Source organism: Monodelphis domestica, chromosome 5, assembly GCF_027887165.1.
Source record: "Monodelphis domestica isolate mMonDom1 chromosome 5, mMonDom1.pri, whole genome shotgun sequence".
In the NCBI taxonomy this organism is placed as follows: domain Eukaryota; kingdom Metazoa; phylum Chordata; class Mammalia; order Didelphimorphia; family Didelphidae; genus Monodelphis; species Monodelphis domestica.
In genome coordinates, this window is record NC_077231.1 from 79,313,145 (window position 1) to 79,331,384 (window position 18,240).

The 18,240-nt window shown below is 36.5% G+C and overlaps 1 protein-coding gene across 1 annotated transcript in view; it reads left to right on the top strand.

The window, feature by feature from the left end:
* The window catches only part of METAP2 (methionyl aminopeptidase 2), a 63,696-nt gene that overhangs the window by 21,173 nt on the left and 24,283 nt on the right, over positions 1–18,240 (top strand). The window contains exons 3-4 of the mRNA XM_056798660.1: positions 6,432–6,497; positions 18,015–18,117. Of these exons, the coding sequence (XP_056654638.1) occupies positions 6,432–6,497; positions 18,015–18,117 (169 nt within the window). The remainder of the gene's footprint in view (positions 1–6,431; positions 6,498–18,014; positions 18,118–18,240) is intronic.

An 18,240-nucleotide genomic window follows, 5' to 3' on the forward strand; every position in this document is an offset into this window, starting at 1 on the left:
AGAGATGGTGAAACTTTCATTTTTTTTTTTAAGTATAGAGAGACTTGTAGCCATATGATTTCATCAGAAGATTATTGGCATTAAAAATATGACTAGGGAAATGGCTCTCAAATGTCTTAAAAACAGTACTCTTTATTAAAATATGGAAATAAATGACAACTCTGATTTTATCAGTGTACTACTACTTGGTAAATAAATCCCAGGTTGTTGCCAGTAAATGATTTGTTGGTGTTCAAACACAGGTCACTCCATACCCGGCACTCCAGTATCCCATGCCACCTCTATATTAAAATTAGACAACATAAATGTTATATTACTAAGATTGACATAAAATTTGGAAGAATTAGTTTAGAATAAGATTTTAATAAATCCAGTTTCAGTTATAATTTGCAATGTTTCTTATGAGCTTTAAAATGCCCTTGAGATCCTTCATGGCCTTCAAGTTGGGAAGAATAAAGTTTCATTTCTTCCTCAGATACACCTTAAGCTTGTGACTGCAGCTCTGAGCCTTGGAAGGAGAAAAATTTTTTTTTTAAATTTTTATTTGGTCATTTCCAAACATTATTCATTGGAAACAAAGATCATTTTCTTTTCTTCCCTCCCCCCCTCCATCCACCTCTCCCACAGCCGACACGCAATTCCACTGGGTATCACGTGTGTTCTTGATTCAAACCCATTTCCTTGTTGTTGGTATTTGCATTAGAGTGTTCATTTAGAGTCTCTCCTCAGTCATATCCCCTCCACCCCTGTAGTCAAACAGTTGCTTTTCGTCGGTGTTTTTACTCCCACAGTTTATCCTCTGCTTGTGGATAGTGTTTTTTAGATCCCTGCAGATTGTTCAGGGACATTGCATTGACACTAATGGAGAAGTCCATTACCTTTGATTGTACCACAATGTATCAGTCTCTGTACAATGTTTTCCTGGTTCTGCACCTTTCACTCTGCATCGCTTCCTGGAGGTTGTTCCAGTCTCCATGGAATTCCTCCACTTTATTATTCCTTTTAGCACAATAGTATTCCATCACCAACATATACCACAATTTGTTCAGCCATTCTCCAATTGAAGGACATCCCCTCATTTTCCAATTTTTGGCCACCACAAAGAGCGCAGCTATGAATATTCTTGTACAAGTCTTTTTCCTTATTATCTCTTTGGGGTACAAGCCCAGTAGTGCTATGGCTGGATCAAAGGGCAGACAGTCTTTTATCGCCCTTTGGGCATAGTTCCAAATTGCCCTCCAGAATGGTTGGATTAATTCACAACTCCACCAGCAATTAGTGTCCCTACTTTGCCACATCCCCTCCAGCATTCATACTTTCCATAGCTGTTATGTTAGCCAATCTGCTAGGTGTGAGGTGATACCTCAGAGTTGTTTTGATTTGCATCTCTCTGATAATAAGAGATTTAGAACACTTTTTGGAGAAAAGTTTTAAATAAAAATAATAATAAACAAATGATTACCTCTTTGATATCTCTTTCTTGAGCTTTCCTCATTGTGTGGGGATTCTTTGCCCTGATCATCCTTGCGGCTTTCCTTTTGTAGAATATCCCTTCTTAAAGCACTTATTCTCCTCACTCAGAACCATTCACTGGACTCTTAGATAGCTGGAAATGAGCATACAGTTAATTTATTTTTACAAATCATTATTTGGTTCCTAGTTATTTTTTTAGAGTCTGATATGGACCTGACACAGATTACTCTTTTTTTTTTTTAACCTTTACCTTCTGTCTTAGAATCAATACCAGATGATTATTTCCAAAGCAGAAGAGCAGTAAGGGCTAGGCAATTGGTATTAAGTGACTTGCCCAGGGAGAACAGCTAGAAAGTGTATGAGGCCAGATTTGACTAGGCTCTCCTGTCTCTTGGCCTGGCTTTTAATCTGCTGAGCCACCTGGTCTCTTCTCCCCCATTAGTTTTAAAAAAGAAATACATTAATTTTTTACAGCTTATATAGTTTAGTAGAGTGGGAAAAGTGTTGGATTTACAGTCAGGAAGATTTGGGATTTTACTTCTTTGGCCCTTGGTTTCCTTGTCTGTAATATGGGAATACTCCCTTCTCTACCCATTTCATGAGGTCATTATGAGAAGGGAAAGTAAAGAAATGTGAATTCCAGCTTTTATTATTAAATAGATACAAAATATTTTTCAACCTGCTTTAGAAATAGTTTTTAGATCAGTGAGTGATGCACTGTGGATATTATCTCCCAAACCTCAGCCTTTTACAATTAATTGCATAATGGACTTGGAATTAAGAGGGAATTGGGTACAAATTCTACCTTTGGCCATGAGGCAGATCGCTTTGCTTTTCTGAATTTAGTTTCCTTAACTGTAAAACAGATAATTCTGGCAGTGCCTACCCTAAAGATTTGTCATCAGGACAAAATGAGATAATGAATATGAAGAGCTTCATAAACCTGAGAGCATTATTTGGTATAGACACCAATAATGATTACTTATACCCTTCCATTTAAAAAGCCTTTATATGAACCACTACCATTTTTAGGGAATGGGCTCATGGTAAGGTATAGTTTTCTTACTGGGATGAATGTCTTTATATGGAGGCTAAAATGAATTGTAGACCCCAGTGATAGTTCAAGGAGGAATATTGTTTTAAAGACTTTTTTTCTGAAGAGGAAAAGGAAAAAAAAAAGAAAGCAAAGGAAAGGAAAGCTTTGGTGGTAGGGGTATGGAAGGGGCAAAGGGCAGAAAGGGTCACTTTTGTTTTTAGTAATATTATATGGTACATTTATGAATGGATTATATAATCTTTAGCATGAGCCAAACACATCCACTTATTTCTCTGTTATTTAATCTGCCTGTCTGAGTTACTAGGCTAATAGCAGTATATAGGCCTATTTGAGCATAGACCCCAGGACAGTCACCTTTATTTTATTTTATTTTATTTTTATTTTATTTATTTACAATCCTTATCTTCTGTCTTAGTATCAGTTCTAAGACAGAAGAGCAGCAAGGGCTAGGCTATTGGGTTTAAGTGACCTGCCCAAAATCACACATCTCAGAAGTGTCAGAGGTCAGACCTGAACCCAGAATCTCTGGATTCTAGGCCTGGCACTCAATCCATTGTGCCTCTATCATTTTATTTTAACTGAACATTATACTGACATCATAATTCTTAGGCTTGGATCCCTCCCACCATTTGTCATCTTTGAGACAACATTTGTGCCCCTGAATGAAGATGGAGAAAATTATGCAACTCTTCTCACTGGGGCTGCTACAAATTTATATAACAAAATCTTAAGCAGGCTTTCACTGCTGCTAAGTAACCCTAGTATACATACTGCCTTATAATTCACTCTCCGATTCTCCACAGTGGCTTTTCCAAATTTTCTCATCTCTCCCTAAACTTCCTATGGTTACTCTTCTATCTGTCCTCTCAAATGATAGCCGTACCTCTTTTTTTTTTTTTTTTTTTTTTTTTTTTTGGGAAACCCTTACCTTCTGTCTTGGAGTCAATACTGTGTATTGGCTCCAAGGCAGAAGAGTGGTAAGGGCTAGGCAATGGGGGTCAAGTGACTTGCCCAGGGTCACACAGCTAGGAAGTGGCTGAGGCCAGATTTGAACCCAGGACCTCCCATCTCTAGGCCTGGTTCTCAATCCACTGAGCTACCCAGCTGCCCCCCTTACCTCATATTTTACATATAAAATTGTGGTCATTCACCATGAACTCCCTCCTCTCTCCCCTATCTCTAGCACTCATATGCTTACTAACATTCTCACCCTCACATGATGAAGTAGCCTTATTCCTTACCAAGGATGTTTATTCAAGTGATCCTCTTTCCTCCTGTCTAAAAAATTTATTCCCTATTGCCTATAAACATTCTCGTGTCTCTCCCATCCTCACTTTATCCTTCTACAACTACCACTAAATCTTGATTCTGTTGTCCTTTATCCCTTCTCCTTTTTAAATTAAACTCCTTGAAAAGGCCATCTATAAATAGGCACCTCCACTTTTTTCTTATAATCTGACTTCTGAATTTATTCCACTGTAATTGCTCTCTCCGAAATTACTGTTAATCTCTTAGCTGACAAATTCAGCAGCCTTTTCATATTCCTCATTCTCCTTGGTTTCTGTGTCCTTTGACATTGTTGATCACTCTCTTCTTGATATTCTCTTCCCTCTAGATTTTTGGGATACTATACTCTCCTAGTTCTTTTCTTACCAGTCTAACAGATTCCATCCAGATCACAACCTCTAGCCATGGGGCCTTCACTTCTTGACCTTCACTTGATGATCTTATCACCTTCCATGAATTTACTGCCTCTATGCTGACAGTTCTCCAAACTACCTTTCCTGACCCAGACTGTCTGCCAACCTCCAGACTTGCATTTCCAGCTGCATTTTTGACATCTTGAATTCATTGTGCAGTAGACAGAAACTCAGCATGGCCAAAACAGAATTCATTTTCTTTGCCTCTTACCCTAATACTTAAGAGGAAAACATCCCCCTCCTAGACCTTCAGACTCACTACCTAAGAGTGATCCTGACTCCTCATTAACACACTCTCCTCTCTCCCTCCCTATGGCCTTTCAAGTTCACCTTTGCAACATCTTTCAAATATACGCTCTTCTAATATTGCCCTCACTCTGGTTCAGATTACCATCACCTCATGAATGAATGATCCCGCGCACCCCCCCCCTTTTTTTTTTTTAAACTTCTCCTTCTGTCTTGGAATCATACTGTGTATTGGTTCCAAGGCAGAAGAGTGGTAAGGGCTAGGCAATGGGGGTTAAGTGACTTGCCCAGGGTCACACAGCTGGGAAGTGTCTGAGACCAGATTTGAACCTAGGACCTCCCATCTCTAGGCCTAGCTCTTAATCCACTGAGCTACCCTGCTGTGCTCTCCTTTTTAATGTGTGTAGAAAACACACAACCATAATTCGTCTTTGTTGTAAGAGCACACTCATACATAACCAAAACCCCCAAATAAAACCAAAGATACACTGCTGTGAACGATGACTTCAACAGTTCTTTTGCTGAAACTCATGTACTATTGCAATAGCCTAATGGTGGATCTGCCCACCTCAGATCTCTCCCCATTCCAATCTATTCTTCATTTAGCCACTAAATTCACTAAATAATTTTCTTAAAGGGCAGGTCTCATCATGTTACATTACCTCACTGCACACTATTCCTATAACTTGAAACCTCAAGTGGCTCCCTGTCCCTTCTAGGATCAGGTCCAACATGTATCTAATAAGCTTTTCATAACCTAGTGTCTTCAACTCCCCGTCTTTCCAGTCTTACATTTTGCTCCCTGCCATGTCCTCTTTGCACCAGTGACAATGACTTCTTGGCTATTCCACAAATAAAAGGTTTCATCTCTTGGCACCAGGCATTCTATCTGGCTGTCCCTTCTGCCTAGTATGCTCACTTTTATTCCATTACTGTCCTCCTTGGCTTCCTTTAAGTCCTAATGAAATCTCACCTTCTATAGGATGCCTTCTCCAACCGTCTTAATTCCAGTGCCTTCCTGCTGTTATTTTTTTCCCCCCATTTATCCTGTTTATAGCTCACTGGTTGTCTCCCCTAAATTAGATTGTGAACTCCTTGAGGGTAGAAACTGCTCCCCTCCCCCCCCTTGATATCTCCAACATTTAGCCCAGTACTTGGCTCACTGCAGGAATTTAACAAATGTTTATTGATTAATTGACCCTAACCCAATATAGATCTTTTTTTATTATTGAAATTTGTCCAAAGAATCTGTGGATTTGTATGTGTGATATTTGTGTTAACTTTTAGTAGCTATTCATAGTCGTTTATTTAGCAAACTCCTTCAAAGACCCATGGGAGGCCATGGTAACTTTTTCAGCAAAAAGTTAAACTTGGCCCAAATCTTCTCAATTGGAAAAAGGCTGTGTTTTTCTTATATGGACTTTAACTTGGTGATACAGGTCTGGTTGTTTAAAAGGATAATTTGCCAAAGAGAAGTCTAGTAGAACAGAGATGAAACAGATTTAATGGTTGGTATTAGTGTGAATCTTATCCAATAGATTAATTTATACATATTTATGAAACTTTTATATTACATACTAAATCTGGTTCTCAATTTTGGTTCTTGACTTAATTTCCCAAACCTTGTTTTTTGAATGATCATATTCTTTATTTTTATTCTCCTCAGTTTACATGCAGTTATTTTCCATGTCATTCTTCTGGGCACTCCCTCAATATAAATCAGTTTTCACTGGATTCTTTTGCTATTTTTTTTATTCCATAGAAATCTCTTAAGTAATAACTGGGTTATAAAATTCACACAAAGTTAAGTCTTAATAACAGTTGTATGAATCAAATTAGGATACTTGAAGCTTTATAAATACTGTGATTTCTTTTAAATATTTGAGCAAATGTGCCTTATTTAACTCTTATTTCCTTTACATTTTTAATTCAATCTGTAAATCTTTTTTTCTTAGATGGAGATGGAGATGGAGATGGAGCAGCTGGAAAGAAAAAGAAAAAGAAGAAAAAGAAGAAAGGACGTGAGTCTCAATTTGGGGGGGGGGGAGATAAGAATTAAACAGTTGACTAATGGTGCTCAAAAATTGTCCTGGTCTAGAACACTTCAGTAATTTAGTGGTAGACATGGCTTGCCTTGGCATATCTTACAGCAATAATATCACACACCTCATGCTGTGTATGATTCTTATATACAGTGAAGACCTTCCTGTGTCATTGCCAGCTTTCTTTTTTTTGACATTCTGTAGGTACCAGAGCAACATTTTTATTGTTCATCTTGTTGGTCTGTATTAAGGAAATAATGTTAAACTTTTGCCTAAGGTAGAAACTTAGTGAAATTAATAATCCCATAGCATATCCTTTTGGATAATACTGTTGGTGCTTTTTGCTTGTTTTTTTTTTTTTAATTTATATATGTGTGTGTGTGTGTGTGTGTGTGTGTGTATGTGTGTGTGTGTGTGTGTTTTAGGGAAGTAGATGGTACTGTAGTGTGAGTTTTTTAATTGTGCCCCATCTGTAAAAAATATTTGAACATATGTTCCAATTTATATGTATTATTTATAAATCACATACTGTGAGATTTAAAATGGTTGAGGTCTTAAACTGTAGTGATTAAAATAGTGGAAGATATAAATTGTGATAGATATAAGAGAGGGTTAGTAAATTTGACCCGCAGAAATATGTTTCACTACAGTGTCTTGGGTTTTAAAATCAAATATAAGGTGGTCGCCAGGGAAATATTCCCAATTATTCAAATACCCAAGTCAATTGGGTTTTATAGAGATTTTAATTAACAATACAATGAGTAATCAAAGAAAGAGAGAGAGAGTAAGAAAGGAATAAGTATGAAGAGCCTCAAGCCAATATGGCCTAGACCTGAGTCTTAAAAGAGAAATCAGTCAGTTTTTTAACACTCACCACAAGGTCTGACTAAACAAGGATACTAGTGACACCAGGCCAGCGTCCTTCCTCAAAGATTGTTTCAAAGGACCTCTCTCAAGAGCCTCGGGAGCTCCTACCCCAGAGGGACAGAGCCCCTCAGAGGAGCTCCTCAAGGAGCTCTCCTTCAGAATGAGATTTCCTCCAAGAGCACTTCTCCTCAAAGAGATCTATCTCCAAGAAAAGAGCCCTCAAGCATCAGTCCTCAAGGAAACGAGTCTCTCAGAATGAGATCCTTCAGAATGAGAATCAGAAATCAAAAATCTGAATGATATCCAAGCTCTTATTTTTAAGGGCAAAAATTTCCTCTGTCACCTCCCCTAAGTCCTTATATCTACCAATCACTGTAGATGTTTCTAAAGGACCGCCCATTTTGAATTCACAGCTGAGTAGTTTTAATCTCTTTAGTAAGTCAGAAAAAAATGCTGCTGTCGACAAATTTCATTAAGAAAAAACCTCTGAATAAGTTATCACCCTTTAGTTTAAGTAGTTTACAAGTTGCCCCACCTATATGGGTACCTAGCATCCCATTGTATCAATTTTAAAAACAGGCATGACTCAAAGAACTTCCTGTCCTTTCCATAAGCATGGGTCAAAGCACTTAAATTGTTCAGCAAGGAGTTTTCTGTCCTAAAGCAGTCTTAAGTAGGGTGGAGTAGGGATATTCCCAAGGCAAGGAGTTTTCACATTCAAGTAGAATTCTCACTATCTGCTAGGGAATTTTTTTAAGTAGAAGATACCCCAATGGGGAAATTTCCAACATTCATAAGTCTGAGAATTTTAAGGTTTACAATACAGCTACTACTTGTATTGTTGATTGTAACTATTGATAAGTTACAAAACATACAAAAACAAAAACTAAAGATAATGTCAGATGAAATATGATTTTAAAAGTTATTACTGGTTTTAAAAAATAGCCCTCACTAAAATGATCAATACTTAGTAATATTAATGAGGGGAATGTGCTTGAATGTTCTTAATTCTCTTACATAATATTGAGTTCATAGTGATGGCAGCATTTTGAAGGTCCTACTTCATAGTTTAAGGATTTTTTGTATAGTTTGGATAATTAATACATCTTGATCTTCATTAATGTAATTTGTTTTTACAAAGTAATTAAATAATGCCTTTGTAAAATGGTTTCTAAAATCTTTGGATATATTTAAAAAACAGACTAGACAATTTCATTTTTCAAGTTTTTTTTAAATTATGGGGATGTGAAAGTTTTTATAGGCAGCATATAGTTTTTGGCAACAAAAATGTAATTTTTCAAGATATCTTGCTATTGTTAATTGTGATGGTTCTGTGATTAGGTCACAGAAACATAGCACACAAATGCAGAAAAGCAGAAATAATAAATGCAGCCTTCTCAGATCATAAGGAAATAAAAATAATGATCAGTAAAGGTACATGGAAAACCAAATCAAATTGGAAATTAAACAATATGATACTCCAAAATCGTTTAGTTAGAGAAGAAATCATAGAAACAATTAATAATTTTATCGAGGAAAATGACAATGGCGAGACATCCTGCGTACTATCATGCACTGATCTCTCAAAGCACAGTTTACATTTGGCATGTAAGGTTCATTGTTAATGGTGGATATAAAGCCCTATTTCTGACAATCTTTCCAATAATTTAGAATTATTTTTGCCTTAACTTCTTGTCAGATTTGATTAACCCCATTAGAGAGAGGTATTATTTGTTAGTTTTACCTTGTAATATGGCTGACAGAGTTCCTTGGTGGTGAAGTGTAACCTCTGCCATTTTCTTGCATTCTTCTAAGCAGTTTGTCTGCAATCTGAAGTTTCTTTGCAAGATTCTTTTTAAGGTACCTTTTCATGTTGTGAAGGCTGGTTTAATTTAGATAATAAAATCTCTGAATCTACTTAAAACAGATGCATAATAACTTTAGTACAGTATAATGAAATATATTGAAAGCGAGTGAATGAGGGTACCATCTTCAACTCCTCCGTGTTATGAAATTTCCCACTCTTGCCTCAGGATACCTTGTGAATTATATGTGACAAAATAACAGTGTCAACCTGACTAAATATTGGTAGAGTTTAATCTTTTAGGATTAAAAAGTATATAAGAGGGCTTCCAGGTAAACATGGCCACAGTCTAGATACAAGGCTCGTCCCCTCCTCAGGACCCACCGATATAGACTGCCTCAAAAGACCAAAAAATCCAAATTCATAAGAATGAAGGGACTCTACAGTAGGGTGCAGCATTGAAAGTATGTGGGATTTGGGCATTTCCATACTATAAGGGGGGTAAAAAAGCTCCCACCAAAACAGGAGCTGATCTACCCTCCCTCACCCTGTCTACCAAGCCAGAGTGCGCCAGCAAGTGAGCAAGGGGCACCTCTAGGTCCTTGGGAACTGACTAAGACCACCAAAGATCTACCCTGAGAGCAGCTACACCTGAAGCCCTAGCAGGCTGAAGAGCGCAGGCCATGGATGATTGCAGGAAGATAACACAGAGAAGGGCAGCAAACAGCAGAAGCTACAGAGATTTGAGAGCTTGCTTCATGCAAAATCCTTGCTCCTTAACTCCATACAGAGAGCCTGCCCATCTCACTCAGATTTCTGACTAAAAAGGGAAGGAAAAACCTCCACAGTGATGGCATATTGTGCCCAGGAACAACAACCTCCTTCCAAGAAAAACAAAAAAGAAGGCATTAACCCTAGAAAATTTTTACGGAGGAAAACCCCAGGCTACAGAGGAAATAGAAGAGGAAATTCAAATGAATGCACCAAAACCTCCCCCCCCCCAAAAAAAAAATGGAAATTGCCCACAAGCTCTTGAAGAATTTAAATTGGAGCTTATCAAAAAGATGGAAGCCTTCTGGCAAGAAAAGTGGGAGATAGTTCAAAGAAAAAATAACAGTTTAAAGGACAAGAACTCCCAATTGGAGAAACAGCTGGGAGCCACAAAAGAGCAGGATAGACCAAACTGAAAAGGAAAACCAGTCTTTTAAGTCCAGGATTAGGCAACTGGAAGCCAAAATGATCTTGCAAAACAATAAGAATTAATAAAACAAAGTCAAAAGATTGACAAAATAGAAGAAAACATAAAATATCTCACTGAGAAGATGACAGATCAGGAAAACAGAGCAAAGAGAGACAATTTGAGAATCACTGGTCTACCTGAAAAGCTAGAAATAAACAGAAATCTTGACATTATACTACAAGAAATCATCCAAGAAAACTGCTCTGATGTTCTTGAACAAGGGGGCAAAATAGACATTGAAAGAGTTCATAGAATACCCTCTACACTAAATCCTCAAAAGACAACTCCCAGGAATATGATTGCCAAATTCAAGAGCTTTCAAGCTAAGGAGAAAATTCTACAAGAAGCCAAAAAGAGACAATTCAGATACCAAGGAGTACCAATCAGGATCACACAAAGACCTGACAGTGTCCACACTAAAGGACCGCAAGGCCTGGAACATGATATTCAGAAAGGCAAGAGAATTGGGTCTTCAATTAAGGATCACTTATCCATCAAAACTGACTATATACTTCCAGGGGAAAATATAGGCATTCAACAAAATAGAAGATTTCCAAGTATTTGTAAAGAAAAGGCCAGAACTAAGTGGAAAGTTTGCTATCCAAATACAAAGATCAAGAAAAACATGAAAAGGTAAATAAGAAAGGGGGGGGGGGGAATGTATTTTTTTATTCAAACTTTCTTCATTAAGGACTACAATTAGATCAAATTATATTAATATATGGGGGAAATGTTATTTGTAACTCTCTAAAATTATATTCACTATTATACTAATTAGAAGAATCATTCACAGGAAGATATTGGGGTAATAAGTGCTATAAGATGATATGCAAAAAAAGATAAAGGGGGAGGATCGAAGATGGCCAAGAGATACTTGAAGAAATAAAATAAATAGAATAATCTTTTATCACACAAAGATATGCATGGGAAGTGGTGGGGAAGAATACTCTTATAAGAAGGGGAAGAAGAGAGTGCTAATAGGTAATACTTAAACCTTACTGCCAATGAAATCAATTCTGAGAGGGAAGAGGAACTAGATTCATTGGGGTCTTGAATTCTATCTTATCCTACAGGGAAAGTGAAAAAGGAAAACTAAGTGGGGCAAGGGGGGAGGGAATACAAAAAGGGAGGGAAAGAGAGGGGAAAGGGAACTTAACAGACCCTGAAAAAAATAAGAAGGGAACAAAAAGGGAGGAACCAGAAAGGGAAGCAGATTAAGGGAGGGGATTAGGGGGATTGATTAAAAGTAAGCCACTGGTTTAAAAGGATATAGCAAAAGAAGAAAGGGCAGAAGTAGGAGAGGATATCAAAATGCTAGGGAATGCACATGTGACATTCATAACTTTGAATGTGAATGGGATAAACTTGCCCATCAAGTGAAAACAAATAGGAGAGTGGATTAGAATCCAAAATCCTACCATATGTTGTCTACAAGAAATACACCTGAGGCGGATAGATACTCACATGGTTAGAATTAAAAGTTGGAGCAAAACCTATTGGGCTTCAATTGATAGAAAGTAGGCAGGAGTTGTAATCATGATATCTGACAAAGCGAAAGTTAAAAATAGATCTGATTAAAGGGGATAGGGAAGTTAAATACATCCTGATAAAAGGGAATATAGACAATGAGGAAATATCAGTAATCAACATATATAGCATTCAAATTTCTAAAGGAGAAACTAATGGAATTGAAGGAGGAAATAGATAGTAAAACTATACTAGTGGGAGACCTGAACCTACCACTATCAAATTTAGATAAAGATGTGAATGAAATCTTGGGAAAACTAGAGTTAATAGATATATGGAGAAAAATAAATAGGGATTAAAAAGGAATACACCTTCTTTTCATCAGCACCCGGTACATTCACAAAAATTGACCAGGTACTAGGTCATAAAAACATGGCAAACAAATGCAGAAAAGCAGAAATAATAAATGCAACCTTTTCAGAACATAACGCAATAAAAATAATGATCAGTAAGGGTACATGGAGAGCCAAATCAAATTAATTGGAAATTAAATAATATGATTCTCTAAAATCAGTTAGTTAGAGAATAAATCATAGAAACAATTATTTCATTGAAGAAAATGACAGTGATGAGACATTCTTTCAAAATCTATGGGATGCAGCCAAAGCAGTACTCAGGGAAAAATTTATATCCTTGAGTTCATATATTAACAAATTAGGGAGTGCAGAGGTCAATGAATTGGACATGTGCAAATCAAAGAACTTGAAAGTAAACAAATTAAAAATCCCCAGAAGAAAACTAAATTAGAGATCCTAAGAATTAAGGGAGAAATTAATAAAATAGAAAGTGAAAGAACTATTGAACTAATAAATAAGATTAGAAGCTGGTATTTTGGGAAAAGAAAAAACAAAAAAAATAGACAAAAGTACTGATCAATCTAATAAAAAAAAGGAAAGAAGAAAACCAAATTAACAGTATCATAGATGAGAAGGGAGACCTCACCTCCAATGAAGAGGAAATTAAGGAAATCATTAAAAACTATTTTGCCCAATTATATGGCAATAAATATACCAATCTTCTACCCAAACTTATTTACTTATTTAGTGCCATACCCATCAAACTACCAAAAAACTTTTTTATTGAATTAGAAAAAACCATAACAAAGTTTATTTGGAAGAACAAAAGATCAAGGATATCCAGGGAAATCATGGGGAAAAAATGTGAAGGAAGGTGGCCTTTGAAGTACCAGATCTCAAACTGTACTATAAAGTAGTGGTCATCAAAACAATCTGGTACTGGCTAAGAGACAGAAAGGAGGGTCAGTGGAATACACTTGGGGTAATGACAAGCCCAAAGATCTCAGCTTTTGGGACAAAAATCTACTGTTTGATAAAAAAAAAAAAACTGCTGGGAAAATTGGAAGACAGTGTGGGAGAGATTAGGTTCAGATCAACATCTCACACCCTACACCAAGATAAACTTAGAATGGGTGAATGACTTGAATATAAAGAAGGAAACTATAAGTAAATTAGGTGAACACAGAATAGTATACATGTCAGACCTTTGGGAAAGGAAAGATTTTAAAACCAAGCAAGACTTAGAAAAAGTCACAAAATGTAAAATAAATAATTTTTATTACATCAAATTAAAAAGGTTTTGTACAAACAAAATAACCGAAATCAGAAGGGAAGTAACAATTTTGGAATCAATCTTCATAACAGAAACCTCTGATAAAGGTCTAGTTACTCAAATTTACAAAGAGCTAAATCAATTGTACAAAAAATCAAGCCATTCTCCAATTGAAAAATGGGCAAAGGACACGAATAGGCAATTTTCATTTAAAGAAATCAAAACTATTAATAAGCACATGAAAAAGTGTTCTAAATCTCTTATAATGAGAGAGATGTAAATCAAAACAACTCTGAGGTATCACTTCTCACCTAGCAGATTGGCTAACATGACAGTGAAGGAAAGTAATGAATTCTGGAGGGGATGTGGCAAAGTCAGGACGTTAATTCATTGCTGGTGGAGTTGTGAATTGATCCAACCATTCTGGAGGGCAATTTGGAATTATGCCCAAAGGGCGCTAAAAGACTGTCTGCCCTTTAATCCAGCCATACCACTGTTGGGTTCATACCCCAAAGAGATAAGGATAAAGACTTGTACAAGAATATTCATAGCTGGAAATAGGTTCTGATCAAGTACACCTGTAATACCCAGTAGAATTGTGTGTCAGCTATGGGAAGGGCAGGGGGATGGGAGGGAGGAATAGAATATGATTTTTGTAACCAAGGAATAATGTTTGAAATTGACCAAATTTAAAAAAAAACGGAAAAAATGAGGGCACTGCACTAGATGAGCCCATTGGCACTGTCAGTAAGAATTAAAAACTTGAGTTCTAGTCTTTGGTTGTTAAGGGATGCAGCATCAAAATCACAAGCTTAAAGTAGAAAGGGACCTCAGAGGTTATCTCTCCAAGCCCTATCACTTTACATCTGGGGAAACTGAGGTCGGTGGTATCATATCCATATCATAAACATAACTTGGGCACCACCTTCTATATGAAGCATTTTCCAATCCCCACCTTTCTTTCCCTCCAGGTTTTAGTACCTTATTCTCCTCGGTATATACTTTTTGTGTCTGTCTATTATAGCATCTGTGTTATCTCCTCCTTAACAGAATGTAGCACTTGGCTCAACGCCTGGGACAAAACAGAATCTTAACAAGGGTTTATTGACTGATTGATTGTCCTCAGTAAATTATAGCTCTGTGGGGTCAATGACTGTGATATTTTATCATTTGTATTCTCGGCATATAATAAAATATCTTGCATATTTAAAAAAAGTATTATAGATATGCAGTTTTTACATAAAAAATAAAAATAAATAAAATTAAAAGTACATATAAAATTTCTAATATATTTTCTTTCTATACCCCAGTGGATTGTTTGTTTCCTGGGGTACACACACCTCACTTTCGATTAGTGGGTAAAGAATCCTGGGCTGTAAATCTGGAGACCAGCTTGACTTATTAGCTATATGACCGAGCAGATTATTTGAATAATTTCTTTTTCCCCATCAGTAAAATTAAGTAGGTTTTTCAGGTCTAAAGATATAAGATTCACATTCTTATAAAATTCTAATTTGGAGGAACTTATAGAAAACATTTTTGTTAGATTTCTGGATGATGTACTAAAAAAGGAAAGTCAAGGCACATACATTGACAGTATCTGGAGTTAGAATATTTCTAAAGATTTGAAGGAGTGGGAGGAACCTGTCCTATACAAGTATACCATGATGGATACCTTTTTTAATAAAGTTCTGGTACAAGGCTAAGGAACTTTAGGATCATAGGATGTAGAACTGGAAAGGACTTTAGAGATCATCTTAAGCAGGTGTTCTTAACTTTTTTGTATGTGTCAGCATTGGCATTGTCTGGTGAAACCTTTCTCAGTATCTTGTTAAATATATGAAATAAAATACCTATGTAAAAAATACAAAGGAAACCAATTACCCTGAAATAGTTATCAAAATATTTAAGAAGCAATCAGGTTTGAGGAGTACTAATGAAAATCTCTATCTAGTCTTAAATATTTCTTCTACTCTTAATTGACAGACAGTAAAGTGATCTGGATTTAGAGAGATTACTATTTAGGGTCACCAGAATCATGAGTTTAAAGAGCTGGGTTTCAAGCCATTTCTTCTGACTTCAAATGTATTGCTTTTCTCCACTTTACCATTAACATGTTCTTTATGTTCTTTAGTGCCATATAAGCTAAGAGTGTGACAGGGTGCCATAGATTGACTGCCATCCAAATAGAAACAGTATCTGGAACAAGGATAAGAATGTTCACTGTGTGCTATTCTTGACAGAGCATGTCTAGAGAGAGCATTATGCTTATCTACAGGCACCAAAAAAACCAGATTCCAAGGGACCATAGGAAGAAAGAGCAGGGGGTGATGGGGGGGGGGTAAGAAAATGACAGATTTTTTTAGATTTTAGATCATTATAAGCTTTAAGTGTCACTACATTCAATGTGAGTTTTTGGACCACTCACTGAGAAATGGACAGACTCTTGGAAAGATTAAATCACATCAATATCGATGTACTTATATTAAAGAATACCAGAAGACAAAAGGATTTTACAGGCAAATGGAAGATGAAGCTTATAGGTTCTCCTTGAAGAAGGAAAAAGATGTTTGATGGTATGGAAGCTGCTGTGTCACTACACAGTGCTAAGAATGAAGAATTTGAGAAAATTCTGTTCAGAATTTGATGAGACTGTCCAAACTAAGCCATTTTTATATTGTGATACTTCATGACATCTGTGTGTAAGTGGGCCTAGAGAGGATGACAAAAAAATGCTGAAATGCTTATTAATAACTGGCCAGGTTTGAGAGCAAGAAGCCAAAATATTGTTTTTGATTCAGAAGCCTCATCCCTTTATATCATAAATACTTACTTCCAGAAGACAAGTGAAAGATGATCATCAAAAGCACTGAACATCACAAAAATACAAAACTGTTAAATGAAGCAAGTGTTCCCAATAGGTAAATAATATCAGTCAGCAATATGAATGTCAGACCATTAGCCAGTTAGAGTTAGTATCATCATAGTTAGTAGGGATTTAGAAGATTGAAGATGAGAAGTTACTGGAGACAATTGCAGCTTTAGTTTATCTTATTCAAATTATCTGTCAGTGATGCTCCATAGTGGGAAATGACAAAAGATATTTATTTCAATTGTAACCATTCTGGCAAAAGTCCAATTGTCATAAAACAGATCTCATGAGGAGGCCAAAAGCTTCTCAGATTATTAATAAGTTAGGCATAAAATGAGGTCGGTGGCTGGCACAGAAAATGGCTTGTATATGTTCCAGGTGTAAGGATTCCCAGGTTGAGAAGATATTGTATGTGAATCATACTGAGTTGAGAATATTGCAGGCCCATCTTAATGTTTATTCAAGAGACTGATTTTATAAGATATTCCCAAAAAAATTAACAGATGAAAATTGAATGTTAACCATATTATAGATTGTCAGTTTTTGTTGATGAGTCAGTATTTGTTAAAGGTACTGCAGGTGGACATTGATTTTGCACCTAACATTGAATGGGAAGACAGTGGGGATTGTATTAGTTAATTAAAAATTTTTTTTGCATACATAATTCCATGCATTACTTTTTAAATTGTCCTGTCTGTGATTGATTGTGAACTCCTTCTGTTCTTTGTATTTTCTAAAATGTTATGATAGCCCTAGGGGGAATCCCTATCCTACTTTCCTCCTCCACAATGAAAAACCAAGAGAAAGGAAAAAGCCTTTTCTACTAAATAAATAGTCAAAGCATATCCATACAATGACCATGTAAAAAAATTAATCTACCTTTCTGTACCTAATGTCCATCACCTTTGCAGGAGGTAGGTGTTGCTTTATTCCTATTAGATTCCTTTCTTTTGTTAGTGTGCTATTTTTGACTGACCATTACGGAACCTTACATTTATTGCAGTGCACAAAGTGCAGGATATGTTTGTTGCAGGATTTGTTTGACATTGATAACATTTTTGTTTTGGTTACAACTATTATTTCCATCTTTTAGAGATGAGAAAATAGACACCCCAAAAAGTATCAAAGGCTCCAATTGAACCCAAACCTTCTTACTCATGGAGCTAGAGAGGGAATTTAATGCAGTTTCCATATGTCTCCTTAACAAAGAATGTTTTTTTGAAAAATTGTAAATCAAGTTACACTTTAAACACATAGTATGAACATATTTCATAAAGTGAATTTTTAACTTGCATTTTGTTTTTTGCAAATCTGATTTTAAATGTACTTGTTTAGACAAAGTTGGGTGACTTACTTCAGGTGACTTACTCCATGACACTAACATAGAATTCTTGGATGAAGCATGCTTTCCATTGGCTGCATCATGCTGTGCTTCAGTCTGTTAGTCTTATATCCAGGCAGGCTATCTCCCTTGCAAGGCTGCCTGTCCCTTCTCTCTAAGTTGCTGTACTGTGTGAGATCCAAAGGATGTCAAAAAAGGACCCAGTGAGGGGGTCTGCTCAGCAGATGGCAGTCTTGGGTAGATATGAAGTGTAATCCTTCATTTGTCTTTCACAGCGAAGGTACAGACAGACCCACCCTCAGTGCCCATATGTGACCTGTATCCCAGTGGTGTGTTTCCAAAGGGCCAAGAGTGCGAGTACCCCTCAACACAAGATGGGTGAGTAACACGTATGATTTCAGACAGCCCCTGGGATTTTGTTGGCATAGAGTGCTTCAGATAAGGAAAGTCCTCCCACAGTTTCACATTAGCATTGTCTGTGTAACCTGAAGCCATAGCTTG